At 47.4% G+C, this 22,037-nt stretch overlaps 1 protein-coding gene across 1 annotated transcript in view; it reads right to left on the bottom strand.

Annotated features, from left to right (window-relative positions):
• Positions 1-682: 682 nt before the first annotated feature.
• LOC144601979 (F-actin-uncapping protein LRRC16A-like) overlaps positions 683-22,037 on the bottom strand; it is a 151,327-nt gene continuing 129,972 nt past the window's right edge. The window contains exons 28-30 of the mRNA XM_078414660.1: positions 18,603-18,806; positions 16,049-16,192; positions 683-2,224 (exon numbers count right to left, since the gene is read on the bottom strand). Coding sequence (XP_078270786.1) covers positions 2,022-2,224; positions 16,049-16,192; positions 18,603-18,806 — 551 coding nt within the window. The 3' untranslated portion in view covers positions 683-2,021. The remainder of the gene's footprint in view (positions 2,225-16,048; positions 16,193-18,602; positions 18,807-22,037) is intronic.

Here is a 22,037-nt window from a genome sequence, read left to right as displayed (position 1 = left end):
GCCAAACTGGCGCTTCTGTACACTGTTGTAACTTGTACAGTATCTGAGATGCTTATCTAAGATGTACCTACGTGCTTATGTATAGTGATACTGCTTCACCACCCTCTGACTAAAGAAATTTCTCTTTATCTCCTTCCTAAAAGAAAGTCCTTTAATTCTGACACTATGACTTTTTTTTTAGTTTAGTTTAATTTAATTTAGAGATAGAGCGTGCAAACAGGCCCTTGCGGCACACCGGGTCCGCGCCGACCAACGATCCCTGCCCATCGAGTCTACTCCACCATTCAATCATGGCTGATCTATCTCTCCCTCCTAGCCCCAATTCTCCTGCCTTCTCCCCATAACCCCTGACACCCATACTAATCAAGAATCTATCCACCTCTGCTGTAAAAATACCCACTGACTTGGCCTCCAGTCTTCTGCGGCAGAGAATTCCACAGATTCACCACCCTCTGACCCCCTCATCTCCTTCCTAAAGGAACGTCCTTTAATTCTGAGGCTGTGCCCTCCGGTCCTAGACTCTCCCACTAGTGGAAACATCCTCTCCACGCCCACTCTATCCAGGCCTTTCACCCCCCCCCCCCCCCCACACCACTCATTCTTCTAAACTCCAGCGAGCACAGGCCCAATGCCTCCGAACGCTCGGCTGATGAATAGTCAAGGCCAGAGGTAGCAAGGGTATGAATCATTCTCTTTATTGGTACAAATATATACACGAGGAAATCCCGCCCACACTCCGGAACGAACCTACAGTGTGAGCCGGTGCCACCGGAAGGCAAAACTGATAAAATTATTCCAGATGTAAAAGTCGGTATAAATCCATCTGCTACCCTAGTGATTAAAATAAGAGGACACTTCCCTGCTCCGTTTACATGAAACTGCTAAAAGTTACACCCCGCATCGTCGTGTGTGCTTATGAGAACGTGTTCTGCCGTTGTCTTGGTAAATGACGTACCTGTACAACGCGAGGGTAAAAGATGCCCTGCCAGAGGATTGTAAACCCTTTTCCAAGCTCCCCCCGATTTTATTTATAATAAATTATACAAATCTATTTCGTTACTGTGCTCAGGTTTTTTAGCGTGACTCAGCCTAGTAGCTTGCATTCAGGAATATATCTCGTGTGCACGTCTCTCAAACGCAGGCAGATTTATCATCCATTAGCTTTCAGAATATTGTACAGAAGCCGAATCACCCCACCCCCCCCCCCCCACACCCCAAAAATAATAGGTTTCCTGCCAGCACCTCATGTTTCGCTTGGGCAGCTTACAACCCAGTGGGTATGATTATTGATTTCTCTCACTTCAAGTAGCCCTTGCATTCCCCCTCTCTCTCTCTCCGTCCCTCCCCCGCCCACTGGAAGTCGTTGTACCAGCTTCAAAGTCACCCTGTTGAGTTTCATTGTCTGTGACTCGTTTTCACCTAGACCGCGGCTAACGACGGTCATCGTTACTTTTCTTTTGCAAGCCTTTCGTTCATCTCTCTCTCTCTCTATAATCTCTCCTTCCCCTCTCCCCTGACTCTGGGCCTGGACCCGAAACGTCACCCATTCCTTTCCTCCACAGATGCTGCCATGACCCGCTGAGTTACCCCAGCTTTTTTTGTGCCTATTTCCTTGCCTTGTTTCCAATGTCCCCCCTGCCCCCTCCTCCCCTTGTAGCTGCGATACGTTAAAAAAACAATCCAGTGTAAGAGAAAGTATTGGCGTCTAATGGTCAAAATTGGGGAGCAGCGGGGACGGATTAAGGATAAGATTGGGGTTAGGGTAAAACATTCTAAGCATGCAGTAAAATTAATGTAGTAGATTATATTAAAGGATCATTTTAAAACTAAAAATTTGAGTGCCAGGAATGCAGACTGCCAGGAATCAATTTTTGTAAAATAAAACGTTATTTCTTCGATGCTCGGCTGGTGGGTGGAAACTTCAGAGGATTTCCTGTATGCCCAGGTAGCCATGTTTCATCGTGTGCGCCTGTGCTGTTGTGTTGTTCCCCCCCCCCCCCCCACTCCCCCCACAACAGCCTTTACACAAAGATGTAGTCCTTGTCCCCCTCCTCCCCAGAGTCGCTGGACTTGCTGCCGTTCTTGCCGTCCGCCTTCGAGTTTTGCCGCTCTCTCCTCCCCGCCCGGACCTTCGCTGGGAACTCCTGGTCGTCGTCGGCCGGTCCGCCCGCCCTGCCCTCGTCGTTCTGCCTGGGGCTGCCGTCCGTCACCGAACTTTGGCGCGCTGGTGGGGAGGTTTTAAAGGACAGTTCGTGAGACAAGGTTTTATCAGCCGGGTACGTACGCGCACAAGGAATCCGCCCTCGGCGCTCTGCTCGCGAGTAGCATCGCGACATACAGTAAACAATTAAGGACAAAACATGATCATTTACACACGTGAAGAATGACATGAAATACCAGGGCAAAAGGAGGCTGCAGACTTTTGGTCGTTGAGTAGAGCTGCTGTGCGGTAAAAATCATAGAAACATAGAAAATAGGTGCAGGAGGAGGCCATTCATTGTGATCATGGCTGATCGTCCACAATCAGTACCCCTGCCTGCCTTCTCCCCATATCCCTTGATTCCACTAGCCCCTAGAGCTCTATTTAACTCTCTCTTAAATCCATCCAGTGATTTGGCTTCCACTGCCCTCTGAGGCAGAGAATTCCACAAATTCACAACTCTCTGGGTGAAAAAGTTTTTTCTCGCCTCAGTTTTAAATGGCCTCCCCTTTATTCTTAGACTGTGGCCCCTGGTTCTGGAATCCCCCCAACATTGGGAACATGGGGATTTGGGGAGAAGGCAGGAACGGGGTACTGATTGAGAATGATCAGCCATGATCACATTGAATGGTGGTGCTGGCTCGAAGGGCCGAATGGCCTCCTCCTGCACCTATTGTCTATTGTCTATCATTCATTCAAATCTATTAAACACAAGGAATTAAAGAAAACAATTAAATTAACCACTGGCTCCGGTTCCAACATACTAGGAGCATGGAGAACCAGCTGGGAACAGACATCGCCACCTCCTCAATTCACCGTCGCACCGAACACCACAGCCCCACCCGGCTCGGACATGCCCCGCAAAGAGTGGGTCGCCCTGAACCGGCTCCGCACAGGGGTCGGCCGGTTCAACGCCAACGTGCATCGTTGGGGGTTGCGTCCATCAGCAGCCTGCATGTGTGGAGCAGACCAGCAAACAGCGCAGCACGTCATGTTCGACTGCACTGTCCTCCGTCCCCCTGGTGGAGGGGTAGACCTCACGGCCCTCCCTCGACAACAGCACATTGCACTGGCTACAGCGCCTGGAGGGCGATACATAACCTCTGCTGCCTCAAACGTAAGAAGAAGAGGAGTCAACTACCTCCTTCCTACCTCTGTCTCTTGTGTACGGGGATGCCCAGGGATGTCCTCCTTGCACCAGACACCAATTTGGGGAATGGTGCTTGCACGTATTGCCCGCACTAAGCAGTGGCGAGTTGGTTCACCTCTCTGATACATGCTAGGATGTTTCCACCAGTGGGAGAGTCTAGGACTAGAGGTCGCGGCCTCAGAATTAAAGGACGATCTTTTAGGAAGGAGATGAGGAGGATTTTCTTTGGTCAGAGGGTGGTGAACCTGTGGAATTCTTTGACACAGAAGACTATGGAGGCCAAGTCCACAGTGGATTTTTTTTAAGGCAGAGATCGATAAGATTCTTGATTAGTACGGGTGTCAGAGGTTATGGGGAGAAGGCAGGAGAATGGGGTTAGGTGGGAGAGATAGATCAGCCATGATTGAATGGCAGAGTAGACTTGAGGGGCCGAATGGCCTAATTCCACTCCTATTTCTTATGACCCTCGGACTATCTTTGATCGGACAATACTGGCTTTACTTTGCACTAAACGTTATTCCCTTATCACGTATCTGTACACTGCAAAACGGCTCGATTTCCGCTGGCTGGTTAGCACGCAACACAAGCTTTTCACTGTACCTCGGTGCACGTGACAATAAACTAAACTGGAACTGGGCTGGAAGTGCTCAACATGAGAGCACAGAGACAAGCAGCTGAGAGAGCCAGGGCAGGGAGGAGTCAAAGCTGCGCTCAAACGTGGGGGGAAAACGCAGGCCGTATTTAGTTTAGATTAGTTTAGAGGTACGGGCCCTTCGGCCCACCGAGTCCACTCCGACCAGCGATCCCCGCACACTAACACTATCCTACACTCACTGGGTGTCATTTACAATTACTCCAAGCCAATTAGCCTACAAACCTGTACGTCTTTGGAGTGTGGGAGGAAACCGGAGCACCCGGAGAAGACCCACGCTGGTCACAGACAGCACCCGTGGTCAGGATTGAACCCGGGTCTCTGGCGCTGTGAGGCAGCAACTCTACCGCTGCGCCACCACATGTGGTGAACCAATGACAAGTTATGGGCGGTACGGTAGCGCAGCGGTAGAGTTGCTGCTTTACAACGAATGCAGCGCCGGAGACTCAGGTTCGATCCTGACTACGGGTGCTGCACTGTAAGGAGTTTGTACGTTCTCCCCGTGACCTGCGTGGGTTTACTCCAAGATCTTCGGTTTCCTCCCACACTCCAAAGACGTACAGGTATGTAGGTTAATTGGCTGGGTAAATGTAAAAATTGTCCCTAGTGGGTGTAGGATAGTGTTAATGTACGGGGATCACTGGGCGGCACGGACTTGGAGGGCCGAAAAGGCCTGTTTCCGGCTGTATATATATGATATGATATGATATGATATCTGAAAATTCGGGGACCTTCGGACAAAGGCAGGCCCACGGAGATTGCGTACAGATCAGCCGTAATCTAGAGTCACGGAGTTTCATGGGGTAACAACAGAGATGTAATGCTGGGGCTTTCTTGGGCACTGGCGTTTGGAGCATCGTGAGCAGGTTATATTTCTGAGGAAGGATGTGCTGGCTCTGGAGAGGGTCCAGAGGAGGTTCACAAGAATGATCCCAGGAATGAGTGGGTTAACCTGTTAATCGATGAGCGTTTGTCGGCACTGGGCCTGCACTCGCTGGAGTTTAGAAGGATGAGGGGGGACCTCATTGAAACGTACCGAATAGTGAAAGGCCTGGATAGAGTGGATGTGGAGAGGATGTTTCCACTGGTGGGAGAGTCTAGCACCAGAGGGCACTGTCTTAGAATAAATTGCGTTAGTGTGCGGGGATCGTTGGTCGGTGCGGACACGGTGGGCTAGATGAAGGGCCTGTTCCCTAAACTAAACTACACTAGTTTGTGGAATTCATTAAAAATTGCTTCATCTCTTTACATTCACAGCAAATGTTTGTGGAATATTGGTCGGAGATTGAAGGCTTACATATGGAGTAATCGAGAAAGGGCAGGGAAAAAGAGCAGTGAATCGAATTGCAAACCAGTCTTTAGTTTAGATTAGTTTAGACATAGAAACATAGAAAATAGGTGCAGGTGTAGGCCATTCGGCCCTTCGAGCCTGCACCGCCATTCAATATGATCATGGCTGATCGTCCAGCTCAGTATCCTGTACCTGCCTTCTCTCCATATCCCCTGATCCCTTTAGCCACAAGGGCCACATCTAACTCCCTCTTAAATATAGCCAATGAACTGGCCTCAATTACCTTCTGTGGCAGAGAATTCCACAGACTCACCACTCCCTGTGTGAAGAAATGTTTTCTCATCTCGGTCCTAAAAGACTTCCCCCTTATCCTTAAGCTGTGACTCCTGGTTCTGGACTTCCCCAACATCGGGAACAATCTTCCCACATCTAGCCTCTCCAACCCCTTAAGAATTTTATATGTTTCTATAAGATCCCCCCTCAGTCTTCTAAATTCCAGCGAGTATAAGCCTAGTCTATCCAGTCTTTCTTCATATGAAAGTCCTGCCATCCCATAGCGAGGAAATAGGTCCTTCGCCAATCCGTGCCGACCATCAATCAACCGTACACTAATTCTATCCTACACATTAGGGATAAATTTGTCGAAGCCAATTAACCTGCAAACCCGCACGTCTTTGGAGTGTGGGAGGAAACCGGAGCACCCGGAGAAAACCCACGCAGGTCACGGGGAGAACGTACAAACTCCGCACGGGCAGCAGCCGCAGTCGGGATGGAACCCGGGTCTCTGGCGCCGTGAGGCAGCAGCTCCACCGCTCTGCGCCAGCGTGCCGCCCATGGAATGTATCTTTAATGAGATCGTTACTGGGCCTGGATTACTGCACTTAGGCAATACAGCACACAGTGTTTGTCTACAGGTGATCGTGAAAAGAACAAATGAAATGACAAACAAATGTTGCCAATCCCAGCGGCAATGCCTGTACACATAATACTCTAATGAAGCTTGAAGGTTAAATAGAAATAAAACAGAATCATCACTGCAAAGAACAACATCAAAGCAAAGCTTGAAAACTAGAGCATCTTTTTCCATGGTCCATTCAAAGAAGCTTAGATTTAAATCGAGAAGTCAGCTTCTAATTTCGATAATCACTTAAAATGTTTTAAGTTAAAATGCAAAGAGAATTTGCAGGAAGGATATTCTTGCTATTGAGGGCGTGCAGCGTAGGTTCACTAGGTTAATTCCCGGAATGGCGGGACTGTCATATGTTGAAAGGCTGGAGCGACTAGGCTTGTATACACTGGAATTTAGAAGGATGAGAGGAGATCTTATCGAAACATATAAGATTATTAAGGGGTTGGACACGTTAGAGGCAGGAAACATGTTCCCAATGTTGGGGGAGTCCAGAACCAGGGGCCACAGTTTAAGAATAAGGGGTAGGCCATTTAGAACGGTGATGAGGAAAAGCTTTTTCAGTCAGTTGTAAATCTGTGGAATTCTCTGCCTCAAAAGGCAGTGGAGGCCAATTCTCTGAATGCATTCAAGAGAGAGCTAGATAGAGCGCTTAATGATAGTGGAGTCAGGGGGTATAGGGAGAAGGCAGGAATGGGGTACTGATTGAGAATGATCAGCCATGATCACATTGAATGGTGGTGCTGGTTCGAAGGGCCGAATGGCCTACTCCTGCACCCATTGTCTATTGAGAACAAACAGTACAGAAACAGGCCCTTCGGCCCACAATGTCCGTGCCAATGTTTAGTTTAAAGGTACAGCGCGGAAACAGGCCCTTCGGCCCATCGAGTCCGCACCGACCAGAAAGGAGATGAGGAGGAATTTCTTTCGTTAGAGGGTGGTGAATCTGTGGAATTCATTGCCACAAAAGGCTGTGGAGGCCAAGTCAATAGATATTTTTAAGGCAGAGATAGATAGATTCCTGATTAGTATGAGTGTCAGCGGTTATGAGGTGAATGGGGTTGAGAGGGAAAGATAGATCAGCCATTATTGAATGGCGGAGTAGACTTGATGGGCCGAATGGTCCAATTCTGCTCCTAGAGCTTGTGAACTTATGGAAGGGAATAATGTGAAAAACGTTTAGTTAATAGCAATCCCTGCACACAAACGCTTTCCCACACACACTAGGGACAATTTACAATTTTACCGAAGCCAATTAACCTACAAACCTGCACGTCTTTGGAGCGTTGGAGGAATCCGGAGCACCCGGAAGAAAACCCACGCAGGTCACAGGAGAGAACGTACAAACTCCGTACGCACAGCATCCGCAGTCAGGATGGAACCCGGGTCTCTGGCGCTGTGAGGCAGCAACTCTACCGCTGCGCCACCGTGCCGCCCTGAATGTTATCGATTTTCAATAGAGGCTAACGGCAATTATTTTCACATTGCTTTCATTTTGAGCAAATATAATTAACTTGAGACAGGGAATAAGATGCTAAAGTTTTCGATTGCAAGCTATGAGAATGATATGCCTCCAAACATGAAAATGGCACCAACAAACCACAGGGAAAGCAGTTGTTAATAACATTACAACTGGCCCCTTGTACTGTTATTTTTTGCATTTGTCATGAGTGAAAACTAACAGCCCAAATCTCCTAAAGCCCGTCGTGTCACAGTTTAGAGGTACAGCGCGGGAACAGGCCCTTCGGCCCACCGGGTCCGCGCCGCCCAGCGATCCCCGGGCACTAACACTACCCTACACCCACTGGGGACAATTTTTTTACATTTACCAAGCCAATTAACCTACAAACCTGCACGTCTTCGGAGTGTGGGAGGAAACCGAAAATCTCGGAGAAAACCCACGCAGGTCACGGGGAGAACGTACAAACTCCGTGCAGGCAGCACCCGTAGTCGGGATCGAACCCGGGTCTCCGGCGCTGCATTCGCTGTGAGGCAGCAACTCTACCGCTGCGCCACCGTGACCGCCCAACAGTCTAGCAAAGATTATTTTCTTAAAGCTAGCAGGCTGTCGAGCAAGGAGGAAGAACTTTTTCAGTCAGAGGGTGGTGAAGATGTGGATTTCTCTGCCTCAGAAGGCAGTGGAGGCCAGTTCGTTGGATGCTTTCAAGAGAGAGCTGGATAGAGCTCTTAAGGATAGCGGAGTGAGGGGGTATGGGGAGAAGGCAGGAACGGGGTACTGATTGAGAGTGATCAGCCATGATCGCATTGAATGGCGGTGCTGGCTCGAAGGGCTGAATGGCCTACTCCTGCACCTATTGTCTATTGTCTATTGTCTATAAGCCAATATGCATTTAGAATCTAGTGGGACAGTCCAGGACCAGAGGCCAAAGCCACAGAATTAAAGGACGTCCCTTTAGGAAGGGGATGAGGAGGAATTTCTTCAGTCAGAGGGTGGTGAATCTGTGGAATTCATTGCCACAGACGTCTGTGGAGACCAAGTCAGTGGATATTTTTTAAGGCGGAGATTGCCTGATTCTTGATTAGTACGGGTGTCAGGGGTTATGGGGAGAAGGCAGGAGGATGGGGTTGAGAGGGAGAGATAGGACAGCCGTGATTGAATGGCGGAGGAGACTTGATTGGCCGAGTGGCCCAATTCTGCTCCTAGAACATACGGAAGGGAATAATGTGAATAACGTTTAGTCGTTCATATATTTAGTTGGTCATAGATTTAGTTTTACACAAAATGCTGGAGTAACTCAGTGGGACAGGCAGCATCTCTGGAGAGAAGGACTGGGTGACACCTTGGGTCGAGACCCTTCTTCAGGTCTCTTGTCTCCGGAGATGCTGCCTGTCCAGCTGAGTTACTCCAGCAGTTTCATGTCTATCTTCGGGTTTAAACCAGCATCTGCAGCTCCTTCCTATATATTCAGTTTATTTTAGTTTAGGTTAGTTTAGAGATACTGCAGGGAAACAGGCCCTTCGGCCCACTGAGTCCGTGCTGACCACCACCCTACACACACTGGGGACAAGTTTTATATTCGTGCTAAAGCCAATTAACCTGCAAACCTGCACGTCTTTGGAGTGCGGGAGGAAACCGGTGCACCCGGAGAAAACCCACGCAGGTCACGGGGAGAACGTACAAACTCCGTACAGGCAGCACCCGTGGTCGGGATCGAACCCGGGTCTCCGGCGCTGTGAAGGCAGCAGCTCTACCGCTGCGCCACCATTGAATTAGACGGTAGACAATAGACAGTAGGTGCAGGAGTAGGCCATTCGGCCCTTCGAAAGCCAGCACCGCCATTCACCGTGATCATGGCTGATCACCCACAATCGGTACCCCGTTCCTGCCTTCTCCCAGTACCCCTCGAGTTGAGCTAGTCATATATTTAACTGCTTGTAGTGGGGGTGCCTCTCGAGGTAGAAACAGGTAGATATTTGTTGGTGCCAACCACATCACCACTACCACTCCAGCAAGGGAAAAATGTCTGACCGGTCAACGGCTGTGATTTCTTGCGCTCAATCTCGCTTGCGTCTTTCACCGCGCCAGTCGACGATTGCCGCAGCGTTCTTTTGACACGCGCTCCATTTCTGGCCATTTCAGAATCACTCTCTGCGTCAGGCCTACTATCAAGTCCAAGTGGCTCTATCGGGGGGAGGGGGGAGGAGGGGGGAAAGGGCACTTTTATCACCTTCACTTTACAAACACAATCAGTGCAGTAACAAGTCACACTCACATACACAGAACGGGTACAGCACAGGAGCAGGCCCTTCGGCCCACAGCGTTTCCCAGCCGGAGATGATGCCAAGGACCAACTCTCATCTACCTGCGCGTAGTCCATAATCCCTTCACTGTCTGCATAGTCGTAGAACAGAGGACAAAGAACAGTACATCCCAGGAACAGGCCCTTCGGCCCAGAGTGTCTGTGCTGAACATCATGCCAAGGACCAACTCTTGTCTGCCTGCACGTAATCCATATGCCTCCATTGTCCGCATAATCCATGTGCCTATCCAAAAGACATCATAGAACACAAGACAGGCAACACAACACAAGACAGGCCTTTCAGGCCACCACATCTGTAGACAATAGATAATAGGTGCAGGAGGAGGCCATTCGGCCCTTCGAGCCAGCACCGCCATTCAATGTGATCATGGCTGATCATTCTCAATCAGTACCCCGTTCCTGCCTTCTCCCCATACCCTCTGACTCCGCTATCCTTAAGAGCTCTATCCAGCTCTCTCTTGAATGCATTCAGAGAATCGGCCTCCACTGCCTTCCGAGGCAGAGAATTCCACAGATTCACAACTCTCTGACTGAAAGTTTTTCCTCATCTCAGTTCTAAATGGCCTACCCCTTATTCTTAAACTGTGGCCCCTGGTTCTGGACTCCCCCAACATTTTCGGAACATGTTTCCTGCCTCTAACGTGTCCAACCCCTTAATAATCTTATACGTTTTGATAAGATCCCCTCTCATCCTTCTAAATTCCAGTGTATACAAGCCTAGTCGTTCCAGTCTTTCAACATATGACAGTCCCGCCATTCCGGGAATTAACCTAGTAAACCTACGCTGCACGCCCTCAAGAATATCCTTCCTCAAATTTGGAGACCAAAACTGCACACAGTACTCCAGGTGCGGTCTCACTAGGGCCCTGTACAACTGCAGAAGGACCTCTTTGCTCCTATACTCAACTCCTCTTGTTATGAAGGCCAACATTCCATTGGCTTTCATCACTGCCTGCTGTACCTGCATGCTTCCTTTCAGTGACTGATGCACTAGGACACCCAGATCTCGTTGTACGTCCCCTGTTCCTAACTTGACACCATTCAGATAATACTCTGCCTTCCTATTCTTACCACTAAAGTGGATAACCTCACACTTATCTACATTAAACTGCATCTGCCATGCATCCGCCCACTCACACAACCTGTCCAAGTCACCCTGCAACTTCATAGCATCTCCCTCACAGTTCACACTACCACCCAGCTTTGTATCATCTGCAAATTTGCTAATGGTACTTTTAATCCCTTCATCCAAGTCATCTCCTTTATATTTTGCCCCTCTCACCTTAAAGCTGTGCCATCTGGTAATTGTTTTTTCTAAGCAGGGAAAAATGGTTCTGACTGTCTACCTGACCTGTTGTAGGAATTCCATTGTTCTATCTGTGTATATATAACTTACCTTCGTACCTCATCTTTTCTCCCCGTATTGCCTTTTTAGTTATCTTCTGTTGCTCTTTAAAAGAGTCCCAATCCTCTGGCTTCCCACTCATCTTTGCTATGTTATACTTCTCTTTTATATTTATACTGTCCTTGACTTCCCTTGTCAGCCAGTCGCCTCTTACTCCCTTTAGAATCTTTCTTCCTCTTTGGAATGAACTGTTCCCGCATCTTCTGGATTATTCCCACGAATACCTGCCATTGCTGTTCCACTGTCTTCCCTGCTAGGGTCTCTTTCCAGTCAACTCTGGCCAGCTCCTCTCTCATGCCTCCATAGTCCTCTTTGCTCAACTGTAATACTGCCACTTCCGATTTTCCCTTCTCCCTCTCCAATTGTAGATTAAAACTTATCATATTATGGTCACTACCTCCTAATGGCTCTTTTACCTTGAGTTCCCTTATCAAATCCGGTTCATTGCACAACACTAAATCCAGAATTGCCTTCTTCCTGGTAGGCTCCAGTACAAGCTGCTCTAAGAATCCATCTCGGAGGCACTCCACAAACTCCCTTTCCTGGGGTCCAGTACCAACCTGATTTTCCCAGTCTACCTGCATGTTGAAATCTCCCAAAACCACTGTAGCATTACCGTTGCTACATGCCAATTTTAACTCTTGATCCAGACTAGTGTTTGGGGGCCTGTAGATAACTCCCATTAGGGTCTTTTTAACCTTACAATTCCTCAGTACTGTCCATACTAACTCTACATCTCCTGATTCTACGTCACCCCTCGCAAGGGACTGAATGTCATTCCTTACTGTGAACTGTTTGCGTACTACTGTATGTTTTCATTTTTTTTTCTATTGGAACCTAATCAAATGTACAGCACTTTGGTCAACGTGGGTTGTTTTTAAATGTGCTATACAAATAAAATTGACTTGACTTGACTTGACTTACCACCAGAGCTACCCCAGAGTTTCTAAATCCATGTATCTATTGAAAGCATCTTTATCGTTACTGCCTCCACCACCACCTCTAGCAGATCGTTCCAGGCACTGACTGCTCTCTGTGTAAAAAAACCTTGCCATGCACATTCTCCTTTAAACTCTGCCCCTCTCACCCGAAGGCATGCTGGGCTTCACCTTGCACTAAACGTTAGTCCTTTATCATGTATCTATTCACTGTAAATGGCACAATTGTAATCATGCAGTTTCTTTCTGCTGACTAGAAAGCACGCAACAGAAGCTTTTCACTGTACCTCGGTACATGTGACAATAAAACAGAGTAAACTAAACTAAAGCTATCCAATCAGCAAAAAGGCTGTACATGGATACAATCGAGCTGTCCACAGTGCACAGATACAGGATATAGGGAATAACGTTTATACGAATAACGTACACTGACAATAAACTAAATTGAACCAGCCTTCAGTCTTTGACATTTCAACCCTTGGAGAAAGGTTCTGACACAGAAACATAGAAACATAGAAAATAGGTGCAGGAGTAGGCCATTCGGCCCTTCGAGCCTGCACCGCCATTCAATATGATCATGGCTGATCATCCAACTCAGTATCCCGTACCTGCCTTCTCTCCATACCCCCTGATCCCTTTAGCCACAAGGGCCACATCTAACTCCCTCTTAAATATAGCCAATGAACTGGCCTCAACTACCTTCTGTGGCAGAGAATTCCACAGATTCACCACTCTCTGTGTGAAAAAAAACGTTCTCATCTTGGTCCTAAAAGACTTCCCCCTTATCCTTAAACTGTGACCCCTTGTTCTGGACTTCCCCAACATCGGGAACAATCTTCCTGCATCTAGCCTGTCCAACCCCTTAAGAATTTTGTAAGTTTCTATAAGATCCCCCCTCAATCTTCTAAATTCCAGCGAGTACAAGCCGAGTCTATCCAGCCTTTCTTCATATGAAAGTCCTGCCATCCCAGGATTCAATCTGGTGAACCTTCTCTGTACTCCCTCTATGGCAAGAATGTCTTTCCTCAGATTAGGAGACCAAAACTGTACGCAATACTCCAGGTGCGGTCTCACCAATGCCCTGTACAACTGCAGCAGAACCTCCCTGCTCCTATACTCAAATCCCCTCGCTATGAGTGCGACTGTCTACCCTCTCTATGCCTTTCATCATTTTATGGACGTCTATCGTGATTCCCTTCAATCTCTGGTGTTCCAGTGAAAACAATCCAAATTTCTCCAATTAATTTAATTTAATTAAAAATCGTTGAAAACATTAGCGATGCAGTGGTGCTGGTTTCTGACGGGCACAGTGACGGACGCCCCACACATCTCTGTCCTCCACACAGCTGGCCAGCTCCTCCTTTGTCTCTGTGTAGCTCCCCTTTTGTCTCCCCCAGCAGGACCAAAAACAAGGCCTGTCAAAGGACGGGTGAGCTCCTATCGAGCCAACGGCCATCCACACTTCAGTAGAAACTGCCATCACCGTGATAGCACTGTGAGGAATGATGATGAATTTCTCCAACCTCTGGGGATCCCTCTATCACCTTACAACCTTGCTCCTAGAGTCAGAGTGATACAGTGTGGAAACAGGCCCTTTGGCCCAACTTGCCCACACCGGCCAACAATGTCCCAGCTACACTAGTCTACACCTGCCTGCGTTTGGCCCACATCCCTCCAAACCTGTCCTATCCATGCACCTGTCTTGCTGTTTCTTAAACGTTGGGATAGTCCAGGCCTCAACTACCTCCAATGGCAGCTAGTTCCACACACTCAACACCTCTTGAGATCTTTGTTGTGATGTAGGCAGATTTGTAAGGTTGACCAATGTTACACTGTGTTTAAATCAGTCTGAAATTAAAATTAAGATGCTTGTATAGGTTTCAAATCACCACAAAGCATCATTTGAATTTCCAGTTGGGAGTAATGAGTTTCATTACAGCTATGAAAGGTGACGTTTGTTACAGTTTATGGAGGCAACCAATGGAAATACATGTATGAAATGCACATTTTGCAATAATTTAAAAAAACCATTTGTAATGTAAAATGCGCACATGATGGTTCACACATTGCAGCGGCCGGTACAATTGCAATAACTTATTAAATGAACTGCATTATTGATAGATGCACAATTGAGTATGCAGTGAACCCTCGTTATAATGGACCATGGTGGAGGAATGTTGTCTGTTATTGCCGATTGTCTCCAGCCACCTAGTGGAGTCTCCGTGAAACAAGTTGTTTTCAAATACAAAGTTCTTTCCAACAGCTATAAATGTATTTTTGGTTCTGCAGGCTGATAAACATTCACGGTTGCTTGCTGTTACATTGTTCAATGGAGTTAAGTGTCGATTAGAGTGATTGCTTGTCAATTTCTACGCCTTGTCAATTTCAACACCTTGTCAATTTCTACGCCTTGTCAATTTCAATGTCTCATCAATTTCAACACCTTGTCAATTTCAACACCTTGTCAATTTAAATGCCTTGTCAATTTCAATGCCTTGTCAATTTCAATGCCTTGTCCATTTCCACGCCTTGTCAATTTCAGCGCCTTGTCAATTTCAACACCTTGTCAATTTCAATGTCTCATCAATTTCAATGCCTTATCAATTTCAACGTCTTATCAATTTCAACACCTTGTCAATTTCAACACCTTGTCAATTTCAACACCTTGTCAATTTCAACGCCTTGTCAATTTCAATGTCTCATCAATTTCAACACCTTATCAATTTCAACACCTTGTCAATTTAAATGCCTTGTCAATTTCAATGCCTTGTCAATTTCAATGCCTTGTCAATTTCAGCGCCTTGTCAATTTCAACACCTTGTCAATTTCAATGTCTCATCAATTTCAATGCCTTATCAATTTCAACGTCTTATCAATTTCAACACCTTGTCAATTTCAACACCTTGTCAATTTCAACGCCTTGTCAATTTCAATGTCTCGTCAATTTCAACACCTTATCAATTTCAACACCTTGTCAATTTCAACGCCTTGTCAATTTCCACGCCTTGTCAATTTCCACGCCTTGTCAATTTCAACGCCTTGTCAATTTCAACGCCTTGTCAATTTCAACGCCTTGTCAATTTCAACGCCTTGTCAATTTCAATGCCTTGCCAATTTCAATGCCTTGTCAATTTCAGCGACTTGTCAATTTCAACACCTTGTCATTTTCAACGCCTTGTCAATTTCAATGCCTTATCAATTTCAATGCCTCGTCAACTTCAAAGCATCGTCGATTTCTATGGCCTCCCGCAATGCAATGAGCAGCCTGAGTTCTTAAAGACAGTCCACTGTAACCGAGATCCATTATAAAGAGGTCCGTCATAACGAGGGCTCCCTGCATTTGAGTTGAAACTATATCTTCCATTACTTTTAATCCACTAATACATGATCTTTTACAGATGTTATTGCCGTTGTATGTTACCACTTTGTAACTCTTTCACTGAATGCATCCCACAACATCACCAGTCTCCAATCAGACAAAACTCTCGATGTGGAATTTTGTTAAACTTTTTAAACACGGTTTGAAATCTTGGCTTCTTTTGGAAAAAAAGCTGGTGCGGTTCTTTTGAGATACTGGTAAGGTGGTGGATGGCACAGTTAAAAGAGTTAACTGTCTGCTGTATTGTTCAAATATACTCCGGTAAAGCTGTCAAAGCAACCCTTCCTCTCCCCCTGAAGATCCGCCCGTCTCACTTGGACAGCCATTAAACTGTGTCCACCTACCTTCGTGCGACGATGACCAGCTGTTGGGCCCACTGAAAGGTGGGCTGCCCTGCCCATCTCTATCTGATGGTATCCGCCTTAGAGCAGGTGGGACCAGAGCAACTTTGGGGGAAGTGTGACCAGATGGTGATTCTGCAGTTTCCTCTACAAGAAACAACAAAGATATAAATCTTATCAATATTGCTTATTATTAAATCATCTCCAAACAATACGAGTGGTTGATCGAGATAGGTTAGTGCCTTTGCACCCAATGATCCCATTAAAACAATCTTCAAGCCATGTAGTGTGGAGGCGGTATTAGAGCCAGGTACTATCACAACATTTAAAAAACAGTTGGACAAGTAATGTGTACGAAGGAACTGCAGATGCTGGATTTCACCAAAGATAGACACAAAATGGCGGTGCTGGCTCAAAGGGCCGAATGGTCTACTCCTGCACCTATTGTCTATGTATCTATGTATCAATTTAAAATGCTGGAGTAACTCAGCGGGGCAGGCTGCATCTCTGGAAAGAAGGAATAGGTGACGTTTCGGGTTGAGACCGTTCTTTATGTTTTTATTGCTTGATACTTTATATAGTTTAGTTTAGAGATACAGCGCGGAAACAGGTCCTTCGGCCCACTGGGTCTCTGAACACTAGTACTATCCTACAGACTGGTGACAATTTTCAATTTGTTTTCACCAAAGCCAAAATAACCTACAAACCTGCACGTCTTTGGAGTGTGGGAGGAAACCGGAGCACCCGGGGAAAACCCACGCGGTCACGGGGAGAACGTACAAACTCCGGACAGACAGCACCTGTAGTCAGGATCAAACCCGGGTCTCTGGCGCTGTAAGGCAGCAACTCTATCGCCGCGCCACCGTGCTGCCCCAATAATCCCAATAAAACATTGTTTAACAAGTTTTGTGTGTTATTGATTGATTGATAGTATTTTCTCACATAGAGAGACGTATAAAATTACAAAAGGACTGGACAAGCTAGATGCAGGAAAAATGTTCCCAATGTTGGGGGTGTCCAGAACCAGGGGCCACAGTCTAAGAATAAAGGGGAGGCCATTTAAAACTGAGGTGAGGAAAAACTTTTTCACCCAGAGAGTTGTGGAATCTGTGGAGTTCTCTGCCACAGAAGGCAATGGAGGCAAATTCACTGGATGAATTTAAAAGAGAGTTAGATAGAGCTCTAGGGGCTAGCGGAATCAAGGGATATGGGGAGAAGGCAGGCATGGGTTTGTGGATGATCAGCCATGATCACAACGAATGGTGGTGCTGGCTCGAAGGGCCAAATGGCCTCCTCCTGCACCTATTTTCTATGTTTCTCTGTGCCATGTCACAGTGAAATACTTTGTTTTGCGTACGTATAGGGTGCTGTTAAATGTACAAATGGGTTTAGTGTGATAACGTACCATTAATCTGTTGAACTACCATCCATTGTGTAAAGCAGCACCAGTCCAAAATATGTAACTTACTATCATTAAAGTGGATCTAAATCTCTTATGTTATATTGAACGTTGTGTTATATTGAATTTCTGTTATGTTATAATATTACTTATGTTTAATATTAGAAATGATGGATTAATATATTTTAACCTAGTCTTACAGCGTGGAAACAGGCCCTTTAGCCCAACTTGACCACACCGACCAACATGCCCCATCTACACTAGTTCCACCTGCCTGCGTTTGGTCCATATCCCTCCAAACCTGTCCTACGCATGTACCTGTCTGAATGTTTTTTTTTAAAACGTTGTGATAGTCCCTGCCTCAACTACCTCCTGCGGCAGCTCGTTCCATACACCCACCACCCTATGTGTGAAATAAGTTGCCCCTCGGGTTCCCATTAAATCTTTCCCTCCTCACCTTGTGTGGAGATTGAAAACACCTACCAGACAAACCTGCTGAGTTACTCCAGCATTTTGTGAATAAAAGGAAAGATAGTGTTGGGTTACAAATTATAATGTAGTGAGGAAGGGCAGTGAACCTGAAGACCAGTAGGATTTATAAACATCAGCAGAGGGTGAATGAGACATTAGTACAGAAAGGAAAGTATATAATGAGAAAAAATATAAAAGAAATATAATGCACGAAATAAGAGATTGTGAGAATCCTTACAGTCAAGTAAAGAATGGGTCGACTGGGTTTGTATTCACTGGAATTTTGAAGGATGAGAGGGGATCTTATAGAAACATATACAATTCTTCAAGGATTGGATAAGCTAGAAGCAGGAAACATGTTCCCGATGTTGGGGGAGTCCAGGGGGTCACAGTTTAAGAATAAGGTGTATGCCATTTAGGACTGAGATGAGGAAAAACATCTTCACCCAGAGAGTTGTGAATCTGTGGAATTCTCTGCCACAGAAGGCAGTGGAGGCCAATTCACTTCGCCCTCAGATTCCTATTAAATCTTTTCCCCTTCACCTTGAACCTATGTCCTCTGGTCCTCGATTCCCCTACTCTGGGCAAGGGACTCTGTGCGTCTACCCGATCTATTCCTCCTGTTTTGTACACCTCTGCAAGATCTCCCCTCATCCTCCTGCCCTCCATGGTGCTGAGTCCACTCACCTGCACTCCAGCTGGGTCTGGGCTTTTGAGGAATAGTCGGGCGGCCCATGTTGCTGGGCTTGTGGGCGAGTGGCGGTGTTTTTGGGCTGGTGGGGGTGCTGGAGGAACCTTTAGGCTTCACTGCTTCGGCCTTCGGCTCAGGCTTGGCAAGCACCTCCGGTGAAGTCACCACGGCATCTCCCTTCTGGGTTTGCAGGTCCTTGGCTAACAGGGCGAGAAGAAGAAACGTTGCTGGTTCAAATCGAAGGTAGACACAAAAATGCTGGAGTAACTCAGCGGGTCAGGCAGCGTCTCGGGAGAGAAGGGACGGGTGACGTTTCGGGTCGAGACCCTTCTTCAGACCGAGAGTCAGGGGAGGGGGCGGGACAGAGACAGAATGTGGTGGGAGACAGTCAGACTGGTGGGAGAACTGGGAAGGGGGAGGGGATGGAAAGAGAGGGAAAGCAAGGGTTATCTGAAGTTAGAGAAGTCAATGTTCATACCGCTGGGGTGTAAGCCGCCCAAGCGAAATATGAGGTGCTGTTCCTCCAATTTGCGCTGGGCCTCACTCTGACAATGGAGGAGGCCCAGGGCAGAAAGGTCAGACTGGGAAAGGGAGGGGGAGTTGAAGTGCTGAGCCACCGGGAGAATGCTTAGTCATACAGCGTGGAAACAGGCCCTTCGGCCCAACGTGCCCATGCCGACCAACATGCCCCATCTACACAAATCCCACCTGCCTGTGCCTGGTCCATATCCCTCCAAACCTGTCTTATCCATGTACATGTATAACTGTTTCTTAAACGTTGGGAGAGTATCTGCCTCAACTACCTCCTCTGGCGGTTTCGTTCCACGCACGCACCACCCTTTGCGTGAAAACGTTACCGCCCAGGTTCTTATTAAGTCTTTCCCCCCCTCACCTTAAACCTATGTCTGCTGGTCCTCGATTCCCCTACTCTGGGCAAGAGACTCTGTGCGTCTACCCGATCTATTCCACACCTCTATAAGATCACCCCTCATCCTCCTGCGCTCCAAAGCAACAAAGTCTTGCTCAGAGTTTAAAGTTTGGGGATACAGCGTGGAAACAGGCCCTTCGGCCCACCGAGCATTGATCGCCTGTGCGGTAGTTCTGTGCTATCCCACTTCACACTAAGGGGCAAATTACAGAAGCCAATTAACCTACAAACCCGCACATCATTGGAATGTAGGATGAAACCGGAGCACCCAGGGAAAACCCACGCGGTCACTGGGAGAACGTGCCACCTTCATATAGATAGCACACAGTCAGGATGGAACCTGGGTCTCTGGTGCTGTAAGGCAGCAACTCTACCGCTGTGCCACCGTGCCACCCCAGAGAATGTGGGGAATGGGGTTGGGAGCGAGAGACAGATCAGCCATAATTGAATGGTGGGATAGACTCGATGGGCCGAATGGCCTACCTCTGCTCCTATAACCTATGCGACACAGCTGTAACTAAGTAGGTTTTCAGACAACAAGGAACCTTAACTGATACTGTGAACCGGCAGAATACCTTCGGCAGTGGCACAGTTCGGTAATCACTACTGGTGCTCATGTTCACAAGGGATCGGTGTGGGAATTAGGCCGTTCGGCCCATCAAGTCTACCCCGCCGAGTCTCAATCATGGCCGATCTATCTTTCCCTCTCAACCCCATTCCCCACGTTCTCTTGGCGGCACAGTGGCGCAGCGGTAGAGTTGCAGTGACAATAGACAATAGGTGCAGGAATAGGCCATTCGGCCCTTCGAGCCAGCACCGCCATTCAATGTGTATAAGAAAATAACTGCAGATGCTGGTACAAATCGAAGGTATTTATTCACAAAATGCTGGAGTAACTCAGCAGGTCAGGCAGCATCTCAGGAGAGAAGGAATGGGTGACATTTCGGGTCGAGACCCTTCTACCACCATTCAATGTGATCATGGCTGATCATTCATAATCAGTACCCCGTTCCTGCCTTCTCCCCATACCCCCTGACTCCGCTATCCTTAAGAGCTCTATCTAGCTCTCTCTTGAATGCATTCGGAGAATTGGCCTCCACTGCCTTCTGAGGCAGAGAATTCCACAGATTCACAACTCTCTGATTGAAAATGTTTTTCCTCATCTCCGTTCTAAATGGCCTACCCCTTATTCTTAAACAGTGGCCCCTTGTTCTGGACTCCCCCAACATTGGGAACTTGTTTCCTGTCTCTAACGTGTCCAACCCCTTAATAATCTTATACGTTTCGATAAGATCCCCTCTCATCCTTCTAAATTCCAGTGTATACAAGCCTAGTCGCTCCAGTCTTTCAACATACGACAGTCCCGCCATTCTGGGAATTAACCTAGTGAACCTACGCTGCACGCCCTCAATAGCAAGAATATCCTTCCTCAAATTTGGAGACCAAAACTGCACACAGTACTCCAGGTGCGGTCTCACTAGGGCCCTGTACAACTGCAGAAGGACCTTTTTGCTCCTATACTCAACTCCCCTTGTTATGAAGGCTAACATTCCATTGGCTTTCTTCACTGCCTGCTGTACCTGCATGCTTCCTTTCAGTGACTGATGCACTAGGACACCCAGATCTCGTTGTACGTCCCCTTTTCCTAACTAGAGTAGAGGTAGAGTTGCTGTGCCAGCGGTGGAGTTTCCTGAGGATGCCGACAAAAGGCTGGTGACCTCCTACCACCGCCGCACCACAGAGAGCATCCTAACATACTGCATCTCTGCGGGATATCTCAGCTGCACAGCGGAGGGATAGGAGAGCTCTTCAGCGGGTCGGCTCCAGAGCGCAGAAGATCATTGGGATACAGCTCCCAGCCCTGGAGGACATCTACAACGCACGCTGCATCAGAAAAGCCCCCCAGCATCGGCAGTTCCTTCCTACACAAAAAATATTTATCGATGTGTGCTGCAATAGTTAACTAGTACCTGTTTCTACATTGGTGTGCAATCTTAGCATACACGTTCTTAGGATTTGCTTTGTTAAACAGCGTGGAAACAGGCCCTTCGGCCCAACTTGCCCACACCGACCAACATGTCCCATCTACACTAGCCCCACCTACCTGCGCTTGGCCCATATCCCTCTAAAACTGTCCTGTCCACGTACCTGTCCAAACATGTCGGAAGGGACTGCAGATGCTGGTTTAAAACAAAATGCTGGAATAACTCAGCGGGTCAGGCAGGATCACTGGAGAAAAGGAAGAGGTGACATCTCGGGTCGAGACCTTTCTTCAGACTCAGAACTTCAATTTGAAGTAGGGGCTCGACTCGAAACGTCAGCTATTACTTTTCTCCGGAGAGACTCTGCCTGACCCACTGAGTTTAGCTTAGCGATACAGCGCAGAAACAGGCCCTTCGGCCCGCCGATTCTGTGCCGACCAGCGATCCCCTGCACACTAACGATATCCTACACACACTAGGGACAATCTACAATTATACCAAGCCAATTAACCTGCAAACCC

This window comes from Rhinoraja longicauda, chromosome 2 (genome assembly GCF_053455715.1).
Source record: "Rhinoraja longicauda isolate Sanriku21f chromosome 2, sRhiLon1.1, whole genome shotgun sequence".
NCBI classification, from domain to species: domain Eukaryota; kingdom Metazoa; phylum Chordata; class Chondrichthyes; order Rajiformes; family Arhynchobatidae; genus Rhinoraja; species Rhinoraja longicauda.
This window is presented reverse-complemented; position numbering and strand designations above follow the sequence as displayed.